The sequence below is a fragment of a genome, unplaced genomic scaffold (genome assembly GCF_019419815.1).
Source record: "Pyrus x bretschneideri cultivar Hongxiangsu unplaced genomic scaffold, Pyrus_bretschneideri_v1 Contig4, whole genome shotgun sequence".
Lineage (NCBI taxonomy): Eukaryota > Viridiplantae > Streptophyta > Magnoliopsida > Rosales > Rosaceae > Pyrus > Pyrus x bretschneideri.
The window spans coordinates 8489228-8507357 of NW_025999723.1; the positions used below are offsets into that span (position 1 = coordinate 8489228).

General features: G+C 34.6%; 3 protein-coding genes across 3 annotated transcripts; 2 read left to right on the forward strand and 1 right to left on the reverse strand.

The window, feature by feature from the left end:
* Positions 1 to 560: 560 nt before the first annotated feature.
* LOC125468782 (mitochondrial protein import protein ZIM17-like) lies at positions 561 to 2646 on the forward strand. The gene is made up of 2 exons (XM_048565239.1): positions 561 to 764; positions 2168 to 2646. Exons 1-2 carry the CDS (start codon positions 686 to 688, stop codon positions 2644 to 2646), a joined length of 558 nt encoding a protein of 185 aa, XP_048421196.1. The 5' UTR covers positions 561 to 685.
* Positions 2647 to 4399: 1753 nt separating this feature from the next.
* LOC125468997 (ATPase GET3B-like) lies at positions 4400 to 8706 on the forward strand. Its single transcript, XM_048565881.1, has 11 exons — positions 4400 to 4533; positions 5574 to 5785; positions 5911 to 5973; positions 6147 to 6257; positions 6445 to 6519; positions 6594 to 6662; positions 6747 to 6812; positions 7455 to 7529; positions 7615 to 7713; positions 7933 to 8067; positions 8351 to 8706. Exons 1-11 carry the CDS (start codon positions 4407 to 4409, stop codon positions 8486 to 8488), a joined length of 1170 nt encoding a protein of 389 aa, XP_048421838.1. The 5' UTR covers positions 4400 to 4406; the 3' UTR covers positions 8489 to 8706.
* A 4323-nt stretch (positions 8707 to 13029) lies between these two features.
* LOC125468723 (pectinesterase/pectinesterase inhibitor PPE8B-like) lies at positions 13030 to 15074 on the reverse strand. Its single transcript, XM_048565005.1, has 2 exons — positions 14846 to 15074; positions 13030 to 14082 (listed from the first exon to the last, which is right to left on the reverse strand). Exons 1-2 carry the CDS (start codon positions 15045 to 15047, stop codon positions 13385 to 13387), a joined length of 900 nt encoding a protein of 299 aa, XP_048420962.1. The 5' UTR covers positions 15048 to 15074; the 3' UTR covers positions 13030 to 13384.
* Positions 15075 to 18130: the final 3056 nt, after the last annotated feature.

Genomic DNA, 18130 nt, shown 5'->3' on the forward strand with positions numbered 1-18130 from the left:
ATTTCGATTATGATATATATATATATATATATATTTAATCCAATGATATTTGTATTCATAACTAAATGAATAAGATGGTACACCCATAAGACTTACTCTAACCCTTGGGCCAAATATGAGTTTTAACCCGAAATTTATTTTTGGGACAAATTTAGACCAAAATTCTTCTTTGAGATAGTGGGCTAGCCCCACCATATATGTGTATTTTTTTTAATTTTATAATTATAAAGTCATTGAATTCAATGACAAAGATCTAATATGATCAAATTCAACGATAAGAAAAAAGATATGACAGTCCAAATTTAAATCTAATGGCTAAAATAATTATAAAAAAAAAAAAAAATCTTTCATATGTTTCATATTCTTTCATAGTGTTCCACGAGTTTCAAAATCTACACATCTTAAGGACCAATGTGAGAATTATGTCAATCTCAATAACCAATGTGGCTAAATTTTTTTCTTTTTTTTAATTTGATCACCAAATAAAAAGTATAAAAAAAAAATAAATTTATACCAAATAAAAGGACTTTTATGCCTTTTCCTTTTGGCCGATTAATAGAATTATAATCCAAAGACATTTAAAACTTGGAGGGCACTCTGTCTCTGCGGCGTCGCCTACATAATACCGTTTACAGAAACCGACCTCGAACCGACAAGCTCAAGCAATCCAAGCAAGAACTCAACCATGGCGGCTAGGATGTTGCAGAGGCGCTTAGGCTCACTCCTTCTCCGCAATCAGCAGCCTAACTCCCATCTCTTCAAAGGTTAGGCCCGCCCTCTCAAAAACCCAACAAATCTTGCTCATCGATTCTTCGCTTTTCGTAGTCGATTTTTTGTTTATGCTTTTTTTCGTCAGAAAAATATGAAATTTTACTGCTATTGTAAGAAATTTTGAAAATTTATGGTGTGTATGAAGGAAATTGATCATATCACAACTTGGGTTACTGATGGATTAGGAGACTAAGTTGAAGGGATTAATTCATGAACATCTTCTCTAATTTGTGTTGATGGGTATTTGTTTAGTTGTTTTGAATGCCTGATTAGGAGGATGATTTTATTAGGTAAATACGTATTAGTATCTCTAACATAGTAACATGGAACACTTAGAAAGCTGGTGGAACAATTTTTGAAATAGAGTTCTAAGAACTGTCTAAAGCAAATCCTTTTAAACAAGTTAGTCGGACTTAATTGAATATCGGAGCTCAAACTCGTTCGTGGAAGCGTTATACGTCTAATTAATAAAAAACCATTTACAGAAAAGAGATGCGACTGGAATATATGGTGGCTCTCTTTACTTGAGGCTCCAAGAGAAACTGTATCTGTACAGAAACGAAGGCTCTCAAGCTTCGCAAGAATGAAATTCCCACAACACCTACACTGTTTCTGTATGTCTGTAACTTGGAGTCTACTGACTCTTGTGTAGAAAACCCGAACCTTGAACTTGAGGTTCAACTCATACATTCATTGCACTATTGCAGAATGCAAGATATACCTAGCAGTTTATACATTTATAACAGGGTTGTGCGTGTGCAATGGAGACTTGTGATATTTACAAGACTTGAAGTTGTTGTTAGAAATATGATTTCAGTGATTTCAGAATCTAAGTTTAGATATTGTCGTTGTGGATCTGGAAGTTCTGTTCTCGTAACATTAGAAATACTTTGGATATTGATTTTAACACTAGTTCTTGTTTTTTGACCTCTTAGCTTGACATTCATGCTAATGGTTCATTTCTTTTGCGGAAGATTGCTAATCGAGAAAAGAAAAAGAAATGTGATGGTGGAAAATATATGGGAACCTCAGAAATTTTTCATCAAGTAGATGGCTATTGTTTACTCTTTTATTGATGGTGTTAGGACAGATCGGCGTTACTTGTTTGTTTGCACTCAAAACACAGAAACGGACACCCATAGTATCTGATAATGCTATCCATCAATTTAGACACATAAAACTATTCTTGTTACTGGATACTAAGTTGAATTTGTTGATCTATTTCCATCAAAGTCCTCCGTTTGTTTCTCCCTTTATGCTGAAGAACTTGTTGGTTCAGCCCGTCATTTATAGGTTCTCCATGGATTTCTTCTAAGGATAAATATTTTCATGCTTAAACTGTATACTATTCCATTTAACTTTTCTTGTTTTTGTTCATACAAATTGTTGGCGGCAGATCAATTTGTTCCTTCTGCAAGTTCTATACTCAGAAGATATGGATTTGACAAAAGAGATCTTCAAACGCAAACAAATCCAACCAATCTGGTTAATGAGGATCTGGCAAATCTTGAAGATGGCAGTTCGAAACCCAATAATGATGCGAATGTTATCAACAGTTCCGATGCCAAATTTTCTGCTTCTTCCGAGCAGAAAATATCCCCAAGGCATGACCTGGCCATGCTTTTTACCTGCACTGTCTGTGAAACAAGATCCATGAAGACGTGCAGTAGAGAATCATACGAGAAAGGTGTGGTGGTAGCTCGCTGTGGCGGGTGTAACAATCTCCACCTGATTGCTGATCATCTCGGGTATTTTGGAAAACCATCCAACGTTGAGCAATTTCTGGCTGCCCGTGGGGAAGAGGTGAAGAAAGGTTCTGCTGATACGTTGAATCTGACTCTCGAAGACATAGCCGGAATGAGACCTCAGGGTTGAACTTGAGCAATTTGAATAGTCTCAGAAGCTTCATGGCAGGTAGATTAGAGTTTTCTTTAAGACAAATATGCTTCTGGGTTAGGCGTTAACCCATATGTAGTATTATTTTAATTTTAGTATAATTTGGTGGTTGTGTTTTTGATCAAATACAAGAAAAGCAACCCACATATGTATAATTCGATTTTGATTGGTGCTGTTATATGATATCTGCAAGCCTTTTTCCGTCAATCTGAGTTTAAGGAAAAGGCAAAGGGTTGATTTGATCTAAATTAAAACAATGTAAATATTTTTTGAATACCATTTACATTATCAAGAAGGGGAATGGGCTAAATTTCACAAAGGATCAACCATAATAAGTTGGTTTGAATTCGTTATTGGCAAGAATCAAACTTAAGATCTCTCACTTACAAGTGAAGAGGAAAACCACTAGACCTTTGACCCTACAAAAGCGATATTTAAAATTATTCTAATCCAACATAAGGTTGGAAGTGGATTTAAACCCAATTACATTAGTCGAGCATGTTGTTTTGATCACTAAGCTAACCCACATTTGTGATATTCACTTGTTCCGTTAAAATTTCAAGAATACAAGACAATAGAAAAAAAGTAGCCACTTAGTACTACGGTCTAGTGGTATTCATTTTTACTTGTAAGGGAGAGGTTTTAGGTTTGATTCTCATCAAAGACGAATTTGAACCAAATTATTGCTAGCCCACGTGAGGCTAAGTTTATCCCCCTCCCCTTTAGTATGGATAATATAGTTTGTTAAAAAAAAGTATATATCACTTTTTTAATAGAGAAAACAAAAAAGACAAGTGGTTTTGCCTTCTCCATCATTTTCCTCCTCTCTCATCTCTTATGCGCCATCCCCTTCCTAGCATCCACCTCCTCTTCCTCTCCCCTTTCCAGTCTCATTCCTTCGTTTTTATTCCCAATTTACCCCTAAGTTTATCTCAATTTCTGTTGAGTTGGGTCTGAACTATCCCCTGAACTTGTCTCAAATTTGGGCTTCATGCCCCTTATTTAGCAGTTTTCGCCTACTTTTACTGCTTTCTGTCTTTTAATTTTCTTTCCTCCTTCCTCTTTAACAATGATACTCCATCTCCGTCCCACCATGCACTCGGATCAACGGGCTCCAATCAGAAATTGGATTCTAGATCCACTACCCTTCTTCACTTTCCCTTCCCAACCGGCATGTTGAATCCCCATCGAGGCCAAGTACCCCTTAGCCTCACTATCTATCTATATGATATTTTGTTTGTATATATTTGCAAGTGTTTGTGAAGGGGACTTGCATCTGGTGTTTATTCTCTTGGTTCGAAGTTTGGCTTCTGAGGATGTGGCTGTGGCAATGGTCTGTTTATGCTGCCTGAGACTAGGGTTTTTTTGTTGTTTGTTATCGTAGCCTACATGCCTAAATTTGTAAGGGTCTCTTGTTGTATATTGAGTTGCTTCTCTCACTTTGCTTGGCCCTGTTACTTTATCTATTGTTGTTTATCGGGCTCTTTTGAGCCTTGTACTAGTTATTATTACGAAAGTTCTATTGACCAAAAAAAAAAAAAAGGGGAGGCAAGTGGTTATGGTTTATGGGTCAAGTACTCGGGCCTCCATCCAGCTACAATCCGAGCTTATATAAATACCAACCGACCAATGGAAATTACTCTGAAACTCCACTCTCCTACCAGAAAACCATGGCGAGTAGCACATGTATTCCCTCCACTTTCACACCAATTCTTCACAACTTAACCGCCAGAAACTCCATGACAATGGTGGGTTTGCTATCTTATGCTCCCAAAACCCTCAGACCTCTCTCTCTCCCCAAAAGCTTTGGTTTCAGCTTACTTTCCACCGCCACAAAACCCCCCAGAAAATTCTTCCAATTGCAAGGTAGTTTCTTTCTTGAATCTTCAAATACCAACTGTTATTTGTCATGTGGGTCTATTTTTTTTTATGTGTTTGACTATCTGGTTTGGAAAATGATCGAAACTTTTCGGTTTTGTTAGTTTGTTGGTTTGAATGTTTGGATTGGTTTTGTTTGAATTGGTGGTTTTGATGGGTTGAATACTGGTGTGGTTCAGAGCGGTATCGAGTTGGTTGATGCTTTGTTGATTATTGTTTTTATGCAACTGGTTTTGCTTGGTGGAGAGAAAATGGATTGGATTACATATAGTAGGAATTGAAGTGGAAATTGGTGTTGAATGGGAAATGGACGAATAAGGAGACACGGGATACATACTTTGGAGGTTTTCGTTTGATTATTCGAATGAGGAAATGGTTCTTTTTGTTGTAATATTTGTTGGAGTAAAAGTAGCTCATTGCAATAACCAATTGGAATGGTTCGAGTTTGGGGATAAGTGTTTCTGTTCAAAGAACTTCAACTTTGGTATGTATGTATGCCGGAGTCTGTTAATATGTTTGGCTCTAAATCGAAGGGAACCGTGAAGATCGTGTCTGAGAACTTGATTTTTGATAACCAATAAGTTGGAATGATCCACTATCCAGTGTATAAGAAATGGGAATGATGCAAAGAAGATGAGTACTCTTGCAAAATATGTATTAGGAAGCAGCCCGTGAATCAGATTTTTCCCCTTTTGTGAATTTTTTTCTCTTTCTTTGAAACCATCCACTTCCTATGTGGGTGAAAATAATTGTGAGTCTAATATATAAAAAAAATGAGACTTATTTCTCCCTCCCTCTCGTGTTTAGACAAGCAAACTACATATTTAATTGTTTGTATGGAAAATCAACTCCATACACTGACTGTTATTTCTGTCATGGAATCCTGTTCCCTTGGTAGAATTGTTTGTCCCTGATTAAAGGCGTCAGCACTTGTTTTGTTCTGTGATGTTATCATGGGTTTTTCATTTCAAACTTGAGTTTGTCAGAATGAGTCTTTTTCACTTATACTATTCCTTAATTTTTGTCAGTGAGATCAGTGGCCACTCCAGCAGAAGCTGTTGCTGGGTTTGATGACATGGTTGCTGGGACTCAGAGAAAGTATTACATGTTAGGCGGGAAGGGCGGTGTAGGGAAGACAAGTTGTGCTGCTTCACTTGCCGTAAAATTCGCTAACAATGGGCATCCCACTCTTGTGGTTTCCACTGATCCAGCACATTCCTTGAGTGATTCTTTTGCCCAGGTTTAAAACGCTACTTATTAATGTTTTGAAGTAGTTGCATTTCCTGTAAAGCAGAATTTAACTGGTTATAATGTCTATGCATGTGTGTGCACAAGATTATAATGATACATGTTATCTTGTCGTAGGATTTGGCTGGGGGGACACTTGTACCAGTTGATGGGCCTGAAGCTCCACTTTTTGCTCTTGAGGTATGTGGTGTTAGCTTCCCATAAAAGCTTTTGCTAATTTCTTCACATACTTCTGTTTGTGCTATTATTTGATGGGGTGATCATTATAATGATAAAGTTGTTGTTTTGTTTCTTAAGATGGTTTTGTGATCTTATACGTGGTGTATGTAGCTAAACTAATAGCTATGCCACAGATAAACCCGGAGAAGGCAAGGGAAGAATTCCGTAATGTAAGTCAGAAAAATGGTGGAACAGGAGTCAAAGATTTCATGGATGGTATGGGCCTTGGGATGCTTGCAGAACAGGTAAAGCTCTATTTGAGATATTGGTATTGCAACTTTAGATCGTGTTTATCGTCTTCTGATCTCATTTGATGTTGTGTAGATGTTCTTGAGCATTAAGGCCTAACTGATCGTTTGTACACATGTGCATGCACACTTATGATAATCCTTGCTTCTTTTTCATCCTGTGTGTTTCTTTTTCTGGTCGAAGTTAGGAGATTTAAAACTGGGAGAATTACTAGACACGCCTCCTCCTGGTTTGGATGAAGCTCTAGCAATTTCCAAAGTAAGTATTTTCTGGCTCACCAACAAACACAAAATCTTTTTTGCTCTTCTATTAATGTTTAATCCTCTTTCCAGGTGATACAATTTCTTGAATCCCCAGAATATAGCATGTTTACCCGCATAGTTTTTGATACTGCACCCACGGTGAGAGAATATACTTGCTTTTTTTTATCTTCAATGACTTTTTAAATAAAAAATAGCTCGCTATAGATGTGATATTGTTAACAGGGTCACACATTGCGGCTTTTATCATTGCCAGACTTTTTGGATCAATCAATTGGCAAGATATTGCAGGTAATGATGTCTACTTAGAATGAATAACGATGCATATGCGTGTGTGCACGGGCATCTTTCTTGTTCTGGAGTTAAATGCACCATATACTTGATTCTATTTACAAACACTATAATATTGACGGCGTTGCTTGATGATCTTCTTGAGAAGTATTGTTGGTGAGGAAATGTACGTGCATATCTTTTGTTGTTTTTGACTTTTTAAATGTTTTCTTAGAAGTTTTACTCTAAGTAGAGCCAGGTGTTGATGCTCAGAGTTTCTTGGTGCTTCTCTAAAATCTTTTTTAGCTTAAGTGTTTGCCACGCTTATGGTATCATCAATATCTTGGTGTCCACAATTTTTCCTTTAGTAGCATTAGTCAATACAATTTAATAGGTGCGTTATTTTATTTTTGCTTTGTTATAACTTATACGGTTTAATCCTTCCCTGATAGGTAAGCTGCATCTTTTGAACATTTTTAGAAGAAAAATCCTTAGATCACTTGATTTTTACCGTCTTGTATTTCCTTGTAAGCATATGGCTAGTCTGTTAGCATTCTTATATACGTAAAGTTATGTCTAGACATGTTTGCTACTAATTGGTTATTCTCTTGATTTGCAAATATTTTACATTTTATGTTAATCATTACGTTCTCTGTTATACAGCTTAAACAAAAGATATCTTCAGCCACCTCAGCTATCAAATCTGTTTTTGGGCAAGAGCAACCCCAAATGGGCGCGGTAAACCTGATGTCGTTACTTGCCTTTATACTTTATGCATACAAATACAAGTATACTTATATTTTATCATAAAACTTCAATCCAGGCTGACAAATTAGAGAAACTGAGGGAAAGGATGATTAAAGTGCGTGAACTTTTTCGTGACACTGATTCAACAGAGTTTGTCATAGTAACAATACCTACGGTAAGATCTTTGTCATATGACGTACTTCTCTTTCTGCTGTAATTTGGTCCTTCTCGAGTAATCGTTGATAGAAATCACTTTACATGATTCATTCTACAATGTAGAATCTAATCTTGTATGAAAGATGGATCTCTGCATAATACTATTCTCGTTTTTCATCCCTAACTAGCATTTTTCACTTCCAATTGATTGTTTGCAATTTTTTTTCTTGTTCTTTAGGTGATGGCCGTTAGTGAGTCATCTAGGTTGCATGCCTCTCTGAAGAAGGAAAGCGTACCTGTGACTCGACTTATTGTTAATCAGATTCTTCCCCCATCCGCCTCAGATTGCAAATTTTGTTCAATTAAAAGAAAGGTATGTAAATGAGACTCCTTTTACTTGTTTGGGTAGCAAATATATCAACTCTCGTTTTAGCAAACGCGTCAAGACGCATGCTTATTGACAAGTAAAATGGTGAAGTTTTGTCCAAACCGTGCAAAAAATAGTGTTTTAGGAAAATGCACTTTCATCTCATGTGCGTGCGTGCGTACAAATTTTACGTTAGATTTTAATGCAGATCCACGATTTTGTTCAATTTATTCTGTTTCTTTCGAATAACCTCAGGATTCTAATTAATTTTTCTTCCGAGTAACCTCAGGATCAGATGCGTGCTCTTGATATGATCCAGATGGATACAGAGCTCTCTGGCTTGACAGTTATCCAGGCTCCACTAGTTGATGTGGAGATCAGAGGCGTTCCTGCCCTCAGATTTCTGGGAGACATAATTTGGAAATGAACATCTTTTTTGCACAGAATAGATGATGATAAAAGAAATAACCTTTTTTGTTTATCCATTCATTCGATTCAATAGCATTCGGTATCTCCGAAATTGGGTTGATTCGTTTGAATGCTTCGTTTAGTGGCATTCCACTCCGCTGGGCCAAAAAAAAATTAAAAATTTCTTTTGACACAGTATTGCATCATTTTGTAATAGTTTCAAGCTTTTTCCCTCTCCTTAATAGTTCCGGGGATTCGAGCATTATGTAGGTTTGGCAGTAGATTATTTTGATTCAGATCTCATATAATTATTAGCAATCTGGAAGTTGTCCAACTATTTATAAGCTTACGAAAAATTTATTTTTTTTCCGAGGGTTTAATTCTCTTAAGATACAATCATTTTATGTCCTCTCCTTTTTATTGTAAAGCCATTTTTTTTTTTTCCGAATTATAAACAGGAACAGAATTCGAACGTAAAACCCGTGGACATTAAATAAAAATTCAAGACTGGAAAACTATTCAAGGCTAATGATTCCTTCAGAACACAGAGCTGCAAGAGAGCTAATTAAATAATAAAAATATAAACAAAAACCCTGCCAAGTTGATTAGGAATCTTTCTTCAGGGTATCGGGTGAGGAACTTTTGAATTTTAAGGAATTTAGACAACAAAGTGATAAAGAAATTGTTTACGAAAATTTAGATATGAGTGATTAAAAATGTATATATATATATATATTAGCAAGCAAACAAACAAACAAACTTTTAAATATCTTGTCAGCTCTCATTTAAAATTTGACAATCTAAATTTAATTTCTCCATTAGAAATGCTTTAAAAAAATTTGTAAACGAGTTATTTGCAAATTCTTTACACATACTTTTATAACTTTCATGTAAATGCATTTTTAATCACTCATATCTAATGGAGAAATTAAATTTCTAATGAAGAAATTAAATTTAGATTGTCAAATTTTAAATGAGAGCTGACAAGATATTTAAAAGTTGTTTGTTTGTTTGCTTGCTTTTATATATATATATATATATATATATATATATATATATATATATATATGTATGTATATATATATGTATGTATATCAAAACACTTGGAAGTTAGATACTAAATTTTCTTTTTTCTAAAGGATGAGTCAATTTTTTTTTATTATATATTGTGGATCCCTATTGTTAAAAAAATTGTAAAAAATTGGGGTTCTCTTGATCCATTTCATCAAATTCATCAATCTGAACTTTTGAAATTTGATTAAACAGCTATAAATATGGATCTTCTTTAAAAATTATAATAATTTTAACATTTAAATTAAATTTTAAAAATTCAAATTAATAAATTTAATAAATTTGATGGAAAAGATCCGAAAATCAGCCTTTCCATGTCATCGGTGGATTGTGAGAAGCATTTATTAATCAATTCAAATAGAAGGGATTTGACGTTTGGGCTATGCTGTCAAAACAAACGCCTAGAATGGCGTCAAATGCATATCAGATAAAACTTATGGGTTGGTAAAAATTTGTTGTCTTTTTATTTTAAGAAATTGTTATTGATACTTCAAAATTTTTATTTTACACTCTAAATTTTTTATATTTAAAAAAAATATATACTTGTGAGAGGTGTAAAATGAAATTTTTGAAATGTCAATAACACTTCTTTTATTCTATTGACACTTATCTCTTTTGAAGACGAGTTTACGTATCTTTGTAATGCTCATGTAGTGCATTTGCAACATTAATTTATAATTCCTTCTATTTAATTCTTTGTGATCTATTTCCTCCTCGTTATGCCTAAATCCCCTAGAATATGCAAATGTTTCTATACGAAAATATATATATTGTCATTTTCCATTTTCCATTATTACTACTTTATGTTAAAAAGAACAATTGAGCCAAAAAAAAGGAGAAAAATTTGAGCCACAATTTCTACAGAGGATTTCACTTGGCAACCAGTGTCTCATCAATTATTCGATTAACATTCTGACTCTCAACTTGTGAAATAGTATTGCCATATGGAGAAAAACTTTCACTTGACCTTTGCATTTAGTTTAATATTGTTGCTGTCATCGGATAATATCAAGAAGGTCATCAATTAACTTGGTCACTTGGTAGATCCTCTTTGCAACATTTGAGTCGATACCATGTTCAAATTGATACGCGCACATACTTGGGGAAGAATGACTTAACCATGATTTCATTTCAGAAAAGATATTATCTGTGCCATTGACACAATGTGCATGTTAGGAAGCTAATTAAAAGAGAGAATTATTAAACTAAAGTTGGAGGTTATGGACAAGAACCTTTAAGATCAGGAAGCGTAGAAAGTAACCAACCACAGACTCCAGCAGCTGAATTAAGCATTTCCTCACAAACCACGATGATCCGGTTGGTCGAATTTCGATCATCTGCACTAACATGCATATGTGACAAGGTCGATGCCACACTTTGCGCAGCTAGCTTCGTCTTCTCCAATTGCTTTTTGAATACGGGCAAAGGAACTTTGATAAAGTGATTGGTGTTTTCAGCAAGTGTGTCAGTGGATGGACAAGTAAAATAAAAGATGAAAACATGAGATAGTTGGACAACGACGATCTCATGAGTGGACTCATTGCTTTAGGGTTTACCAGAATATGTAGAGGATGAGTGAGATAAAGCTACGGTTGCACTATGAAGAAAAAAAAAAATATATATATATATATATGTGTGTGTGTGTGTGTGTGTGTGTGTGTGTAATAATATATGCAAATAAAAAGAGGTGGCAATCTTTTATAAACATTTTCTTTCTTATGGATTTATTTCCTGTTGAACATGAAACGTTTCCTTTCAAAGAAATGAAACCATAATTCTTTTCCTATTGAACTTGAAACGTTTCCATTGAAATAAAGAAAAACCATAAAAGCAAATCTTAAACGGATTTCTTTCCTGTTGGTTACAAGCTCTATCAGAAACAAATGGGGTTTGATTACTGCATTAGGTGGGATTCTGTAAGAAAGGTTTCTGTAATTTTGGAAGGATTGTTGTTAATTTGGCATTAAAAGATTACCACAACTTAGGTTTGTAGTGTTTACATTTGCTCCTAGAACGTGCATGGGAGCCATAATTTTTTGGGTTTTTTAGATATAGACCCTTGCAATTATTATTTCCTGAATAAAAATCCACCTAAATCTAAACATCAAAATAAAATCCAAATTTGAAAAAGACTGCCAAATAGAAAAGTAATTGACCTATTATTACAAAATATTTACAACTTGTGCCACAATATTTCAAATCAAATCAATAAATATTATTACGTACCTTAATTATAATGAACAAATAATTATTGCACATACTATTACCCCTAACATATTTAAATATATATATATATATATACAAAAATACGTTCAAAAGTATATCATACTACTAAAAGTTCAATATACATATAGTTTACCTATATGTATATAGTACTACCATACGTTCAAATATATATATGTGCACTACTAACATATATGTTAAAAAATTATTATATGTAATTAGTTTACCTATTTGTAAATTTATGATTAGTAAATAATATATTTTGTAGGTAAATTAATAATATTTTGTAGGTAAATTTATTTTGCATGAAGTTTTACTTATATTAGTCATTTTTTTACATATGTGTGTGAAATAATTTACCTACATTAATCTGTAAAATATAATTTTAGTGACTTAATTAAGCATGTCAATATATTAGACATTTTTATTGTTATTATATATTAGGCAATGAATTTATGACAAAAGTTTTATTAGTAAAATTATTAATTCTCTCTTATAATTCTCATGGCATTAATTGTGTACATCAAACATTCAAATAGGGGTATTTTAGGCATTCAGAAAATTTTAAATGTTTTAAGTCAAATATAATTAATAATTTGTTGATGTGGAATCTAGTAAATGGGTTTTATTCGAGTAAAAAACTTATGTTGGGTTTTATATGGAGAAAATTAAGTTTTAGGGGCTAAAATTATATTTTCAGGAATTTTTTTTATGGGTGGATCACTAGCTTAAAAAAACCCCTAAAATCAAATGATTTTTTTTTTTTTTTGGTTACATACGTATTGTATGCAAAAATTTAAGTTTAACTTTGGTATTTGTATACTTTAAAATTCGCTTGGCATGAACTCAATAAGCTTCACGATTACAAACTGCAAAAATTACATTAAATCATCTAGTTTCACCTATATTTAGATGCAAACACAAGAAGAAGATAAAAGACTTGATACATGGACTATCTCAATTACAACAAAACAACTAGCACAAAACAAAAAAAAAATGAAAGTTGAACTAAAGTATCTTTAAAAAATTGATTGAAAACAATATAAAACCCACAAAATCAAAGTACAATAATCTTGAAAAGAATGATATCACAATTTCTATGGTAATTTTTATATTTTTAGTTGTGCTGAATACTCACCGAGCTAGTTTCATTAAACATAATTGTTCTTGCACTTTTTTTTTGTCTATTATATTAGGCAATACACTAAACTACATACATATTGCTAAAAATCCTCCCTAGGCTACAGCCCACTGTAGCCTTTGGTGTGGCTCCGCAACATGTAATGGAGCTGCACACTTTGTCTTCGTTTGCTTCTTGACACAACGGTAACCATAGATGGAATTATATAAAGTCAATTTGACTTTTTAATACTTTAGTGGCTAATACAAATGTTTCAATTCAAATTTAATAATATATCTATGGTTTGTCCGAAAAAAAAAAATATTATTGTAAAAAGAGGGTAGGAATCTATTATTTTGTTCCTAGGATTGAAAATTGAGGTTAAAAAGAGGTAAATAGAATTTATATTCAATGAGGCCAGTTGAATTCAGGAAACTCTGCAAGGCTTGCATTAATATGAAACTTTTGGTTGGGTTAAACTTGTTCGCTCACAAACGGTGATCAAACTTGCTCCAATCCTGGTGCGTAGGGGACACCGGTGGATGGCAGCCATGAGTCACCATCAATAAACTTGGTCACAGTAAAAAATTCGGCATCGGATGCCTCGGTAATTACATGATAGCCGGGCCACTTGACCCGACCTACAGTCGATGCACCCGTCCCATTGTTCATGTACTCAGCATAATACAAAGTGTCAAGCTCACCAACCCCATTCCAATCCAGCCAACCCTCGGGTCTTATTACATCACTCATGTATGACTGCATGAATATAGTACGTGAATATTTTCCCCAAGGTCGACCTAAGTACGTGGGTGAAGAAGTAACATTACCCCCTAGATCGGAGTCTGCATCAACGTTGCAAAATTGAAATGAGAAGCCTGAAGAATCTGCCGCATATCGACCGTGCGCAGTGAGAGTGTTTGGTGCACCTTCAAGGTTTTTCCTGGCAAGAATGTTACAGTTTTGGAAAACGGCAGTGCCGAAGCCGAAGATGAAGTCGATGGTGCCACTGATCGTGCATTCTCGGTAGAACTGGCGACCGGACTGCACCAGCAATGTGTCTTGATATCCACTCATCTTGCACCTGTAGAAAACTGATTGGTCGCCGCAGGATGAAAGTGCAACTGCTTGCATGTTATTTGGCCCGGCAGTGTTCTCAAACCCTATGTCCATTGCTACGAACCCTTCGGCATCTACAGCTATATATAAGGGAATTGATTCACAACAAAAGTCAATAAGTGGATACATGATAACTCATTAATGTATAAGGACACTTTAGAACATATAAAAGAAGTAAAAAGAAAAGATTGAATTTGCCAACAAAGTTATCTTATAAATACTAGATAATATACGGTTAATTGAATGAATATTATCTAAATCCCTAGGTTTGCAATCCAAATGGGCCTTAAATTCCTACAATAAGCATCACAGCATAGATCACTCAGTGTTACGGTCTGATAGTATTCATCTTCACTTGAAAGTGAGAGGTCTTAGGTTCGAATCTCGTAGATGACGAATTCGATACCAAATTAGACTGCCCATTATGTGGCTTAACCGAACTCCCCCTCCCCTTAATATAAAAATATCGATGTACTCAAAAAAAAAAAAAAAAGTATCAAAGCATGGATTTCTATGCATGGACATTCGACGATGATAATCTAGTGATCGAATGCATAACTTTATTTTGGGTTGTCATATCTAATCCATTTCTTATATATGCGAGGTTCTGTTTCTCACAAAATAAGGAATAGGTGAAGTATGATAAATTCATCATAAAAAATAAAAAAAAATTGTTATGGGGTTTATTAGCGACCGGTGTGACAACCAAAATTAATCATGCATAATATTAATTACATGACAGATTTTTAACGGAAATGATAATCATACATTTTTCTTTTTCTTTTTTTTTTTAAATCACACTACACATCTCTGTTTAATTCAGTTTGCTGATAAATATCTTACCAAATGTTGCTGAATCAAGTGTTTGCCAACCACTACCATTGCATCTGTTGCCAGATATGGTAGTAACGTCCATGCCCTCTCCCATCAACATCAGATTAGTCTTTGTGGCATCAATTTTCACATATTCTTTGTAAATTCCTTTCTTGATAAATATCACAAACCGCTGTTGGCCATGACTTGGTGCAGCCGCAATGGCATCCATTATTCGATTAAAATTCCCACTCCCATCCTGGGAAACTGTTGCATTTGGCGTGCTGGACAATTTTGCGTCTTCGAATTTCGTCCCGCCGGGTAGTAGTAAAGGCTGAGCACCATTTTGGTGATGGTGATGCTGCACTTGGATCATGCCGATGACCTCATCGATTAGTCTGGTCACTTGTCTGAGGCTTTCTGAAATCTTTGAGTCAATACCATTCTTAAAAGCTTCCATGCATGTCATTTCTCTGGTTTGAGAAGTATTCAGCCATGTTCTCATATGGAAAACCACATCACCTGCGCCATATATACAATACTATATGAAGCTAGCTAGGTTAATTAGTCTAAATAAATCAATGAAAAAAAAAATCAAAGTAGTATCTATGTCTATTAAATCCAATGCTGAAAAATATCCTTAGTTCGAGTTTTGTTCTCTTATTGGAAAAATGAAAGTGCAAGTACGTAGTCTATAAATTTTATGTAGGGAGCGGTTGTCCCATTTTCTCTGTCCCCCCAAATCCAATTTCTTTGATTTAATTCTTGACCAACTAGCTATTGTTAGGTATTCTCTATACTATTGGGAAGAAGTCTAAAGTTCGAATGCATAGCATTATATAAAATAGAAAATTAAAACAGACAAATGAAATGTGACATTATGTATGTGAACCTTTTAAATTATCAATTGTCGAAAGGGACCAATTCAAGACTCCAGCAGTTTCAACAAGCAAATCCTCACAATATGAAATGACCACATCAGTAGAACTTTTAGCATCTTCACCAATATGCATATTTGACATGGCTAAGGCTACATTTTGCACAGCTTCCATGGTCTGCTCCAATGAATATTTGAATACAGGCAAAGGAATATTTATCAAGTGGGGATCGACATTATTAGCGCTCATGTTAATGGATAGGGAACAGAAAAAAATCATGGAAACGATGATAAAATGGAAGGACGACTTCATGACCAATGGACTCATATATGGCAGAATGTACCAGAAAATGCAAATCATGAGAAAATAAGGTTGAAGCAAAGAAATTATACACACACACACACACACTGTGAAGAATGCTCCCTTTTTGTAAAAATATTAAAGAGTTTACAAATTTGTTTTATTAAAGGAGTTGCCAAATCTGATATATTTATGTATTGTAGATTATGATTTATGGTTAAAACCTGAAACATTTACTATCGCTTTCAAATAAACATTAATTAATATCTTAATTATGCAAAAATAACAAAAAATAGCCTTTATAATTTGAGGGTGCCTTGATATGGCCACTACCACATGCATACATAAGTTTAGTCAAATTGGCTAGAGCGATGACTTTTCAATTACAAGTGAGGAAGAATAATACTAAATCATAATACTAATGATTTAGGTAGTAAAAGTTAACCACATGGACTATTGGATTGGGATAGATTTTCACATGGGGAATCCATTCATATATTGCATGTGATGGATTTACCTAATGGTTAGAATCCTCCTTTTAAACTCGTTGGATCCTGAATTCAAACCCTCCCATTAGTATAAATTAAAGTGGTAATATAAATTGTATTTAAAAAGTTTCAAATAGTAGTGTGCTACATTTATGATTTATTTATTTATAATTAGCAACTGGCATGATAAATTCTTGTGGTTTAATTTGTAGTTGGTATCATGTATTTCTGGAAATTGACAAGGAACAAGAAGTAGAATTTCAAAGGAATGTGCAGTGCTCTCTCTGTCGAGCAAGCATAGATATTTTCATTAAATATCAACACATTGGACTTTTCTCTTACAAGCTAGTCTAGAGCAATATCAGCCCCTGATTCACAAACAGTAATCTAAAGCATACACTTATCCTATGAGACTAAGCATTCACTTAACTGTTGGTTTCTTCCTTCTCAACCATTAGATCAAAACCAAATTCTATTTAATTCCAACACTCCCCTTTAAATGAATTATGGTCATTCATCTGAGATAGACAAATCTTTCCTTTGGTAGAGCTTTGGTAAAGATGTCTGCCATTTGATCTTGTGATTTGCAGTAGATCAGTTCAATGGTATTCTCCTGCAAGGCTTCCCTTATGAAGTGAAACTTCCTTTTGATATGCTTGGTTTTCTGGTGAAAAATAGGATTTTTGGTCATAGCTATTGATGATGTGTTGTCACACATAAGTGGTGTAGCATCCACTTGCATTTCACCAAAATCCTTTAACACAAACCTCAACCATATAGCTTGAGAGGTAGCCACTGCAGCACTCACATACTCTGCCTCAGCCGTAGACAGTGCAACACTTAGTTGCTTGACAGAGGCCCAAGAAAATATCACAGAACCAAATGCAAATGCATATCCTGAAGTACTTCTCATGTCATCTTCATTACCACCCCAATCACTGTCACAAAAGCCTACTAGGATTGCTTCTTCTCCCTTTTCATACTTGATTCCATAGTCCAAGGTCCTTGAGATATACCTGAGTACTCTCTTGGCAGTTCCCATGTGAATTCTTGTGGGATTCTGCATGAACCTTGATAAGAAACTGACTGCATACATAATGTCAGGCCTTATGGTAGTCAAGTAAAGTAGACTCCCAACCATTTTTCTGTATAGGCTTTCATCAACAGGTTCAGAACCATCCACTTTACAAAGTTTCTCATTTGTGATCAATGGTATTGCCATAGATTTGCATCCTTCCAGATTGAATCTTTCAAGCAATGATTGTGCATACTTCTGTTGATGTATGAAAATCCCAGTAACTTCTTGTATTACTCCAATTCCCAAGAAGCGATGCAACAAGCCAAGATTCGTCATCTCATATTGTCTCATCATGTCCTTTTTGAATTCTTCAATCATTTCTTCACAATTACCAGTAAAGACCACATCATCAACATATATAGACACAATAAGCATATCAGAGTTCTCACCAGTTTTTGTATACAAGGTAGCTTCACTAGGACTTTTGTTAAATCCACTTTTGCTGAAATAGGAGTCTATCTCACTGTACCAAGCCCTGGGGGCTTGCTTGAGTCCATACAGAGCCTTGTTTAACTTATACACATTCTCTTCTTCATTTGGAACTTCAAATCCTTATGGTTGATCCACATAC

Coding starts and splice junctions, on each gene's coding strand:
- LOC125468782 (XM_048565239.1), top strand. CDS start 686: ATGGCGGCTAGGATGTTGCAGAGGCGCTTAGGCTCACTCCTTCTCCGC. Junction 765..2,167: donor TAACTCCCATCTCTTCAAAG/GTTAGGCCCGCC, acceptor TGTTGGCGGCAG/ATCAATTTGTTCCTTCTGCA.
- LOC125468997 (XM_048565881.1), top strand. CDS start 4,407: ATGACAATGGTGGGTTTGCTATCTTATGCTCCCAAAACCCTCAGACCT. Junction 5,786..5,910: donor TGAGTGATTCTTTTGCCCAG/GTTTAAAACGCT, acceptor ATCTTGTCGTAG/GATTTGGCTGGGGGGACACT. Junction 7,714..7,932: donor TCATAGTAACAATACCTACG/GTAAGATCTTTG, acceptor CTTGTTCTTTAG/GTGATGGCCGTTAGTGAGTC.
- LOC125468723 (XM_048565005.1), bottom strand. CDS start 15,047: ATGGATGCCATTGCGGCTGCACCAAGTCATGGCCAACAGCGGTTTGTG. Junction 14,083..14,845: donor ACTTGATTCAGCAACATTTG/GTAAGATATTTA, acceptor CCTTATATATAG/CTGTAGATGCCGAAGGGTTC.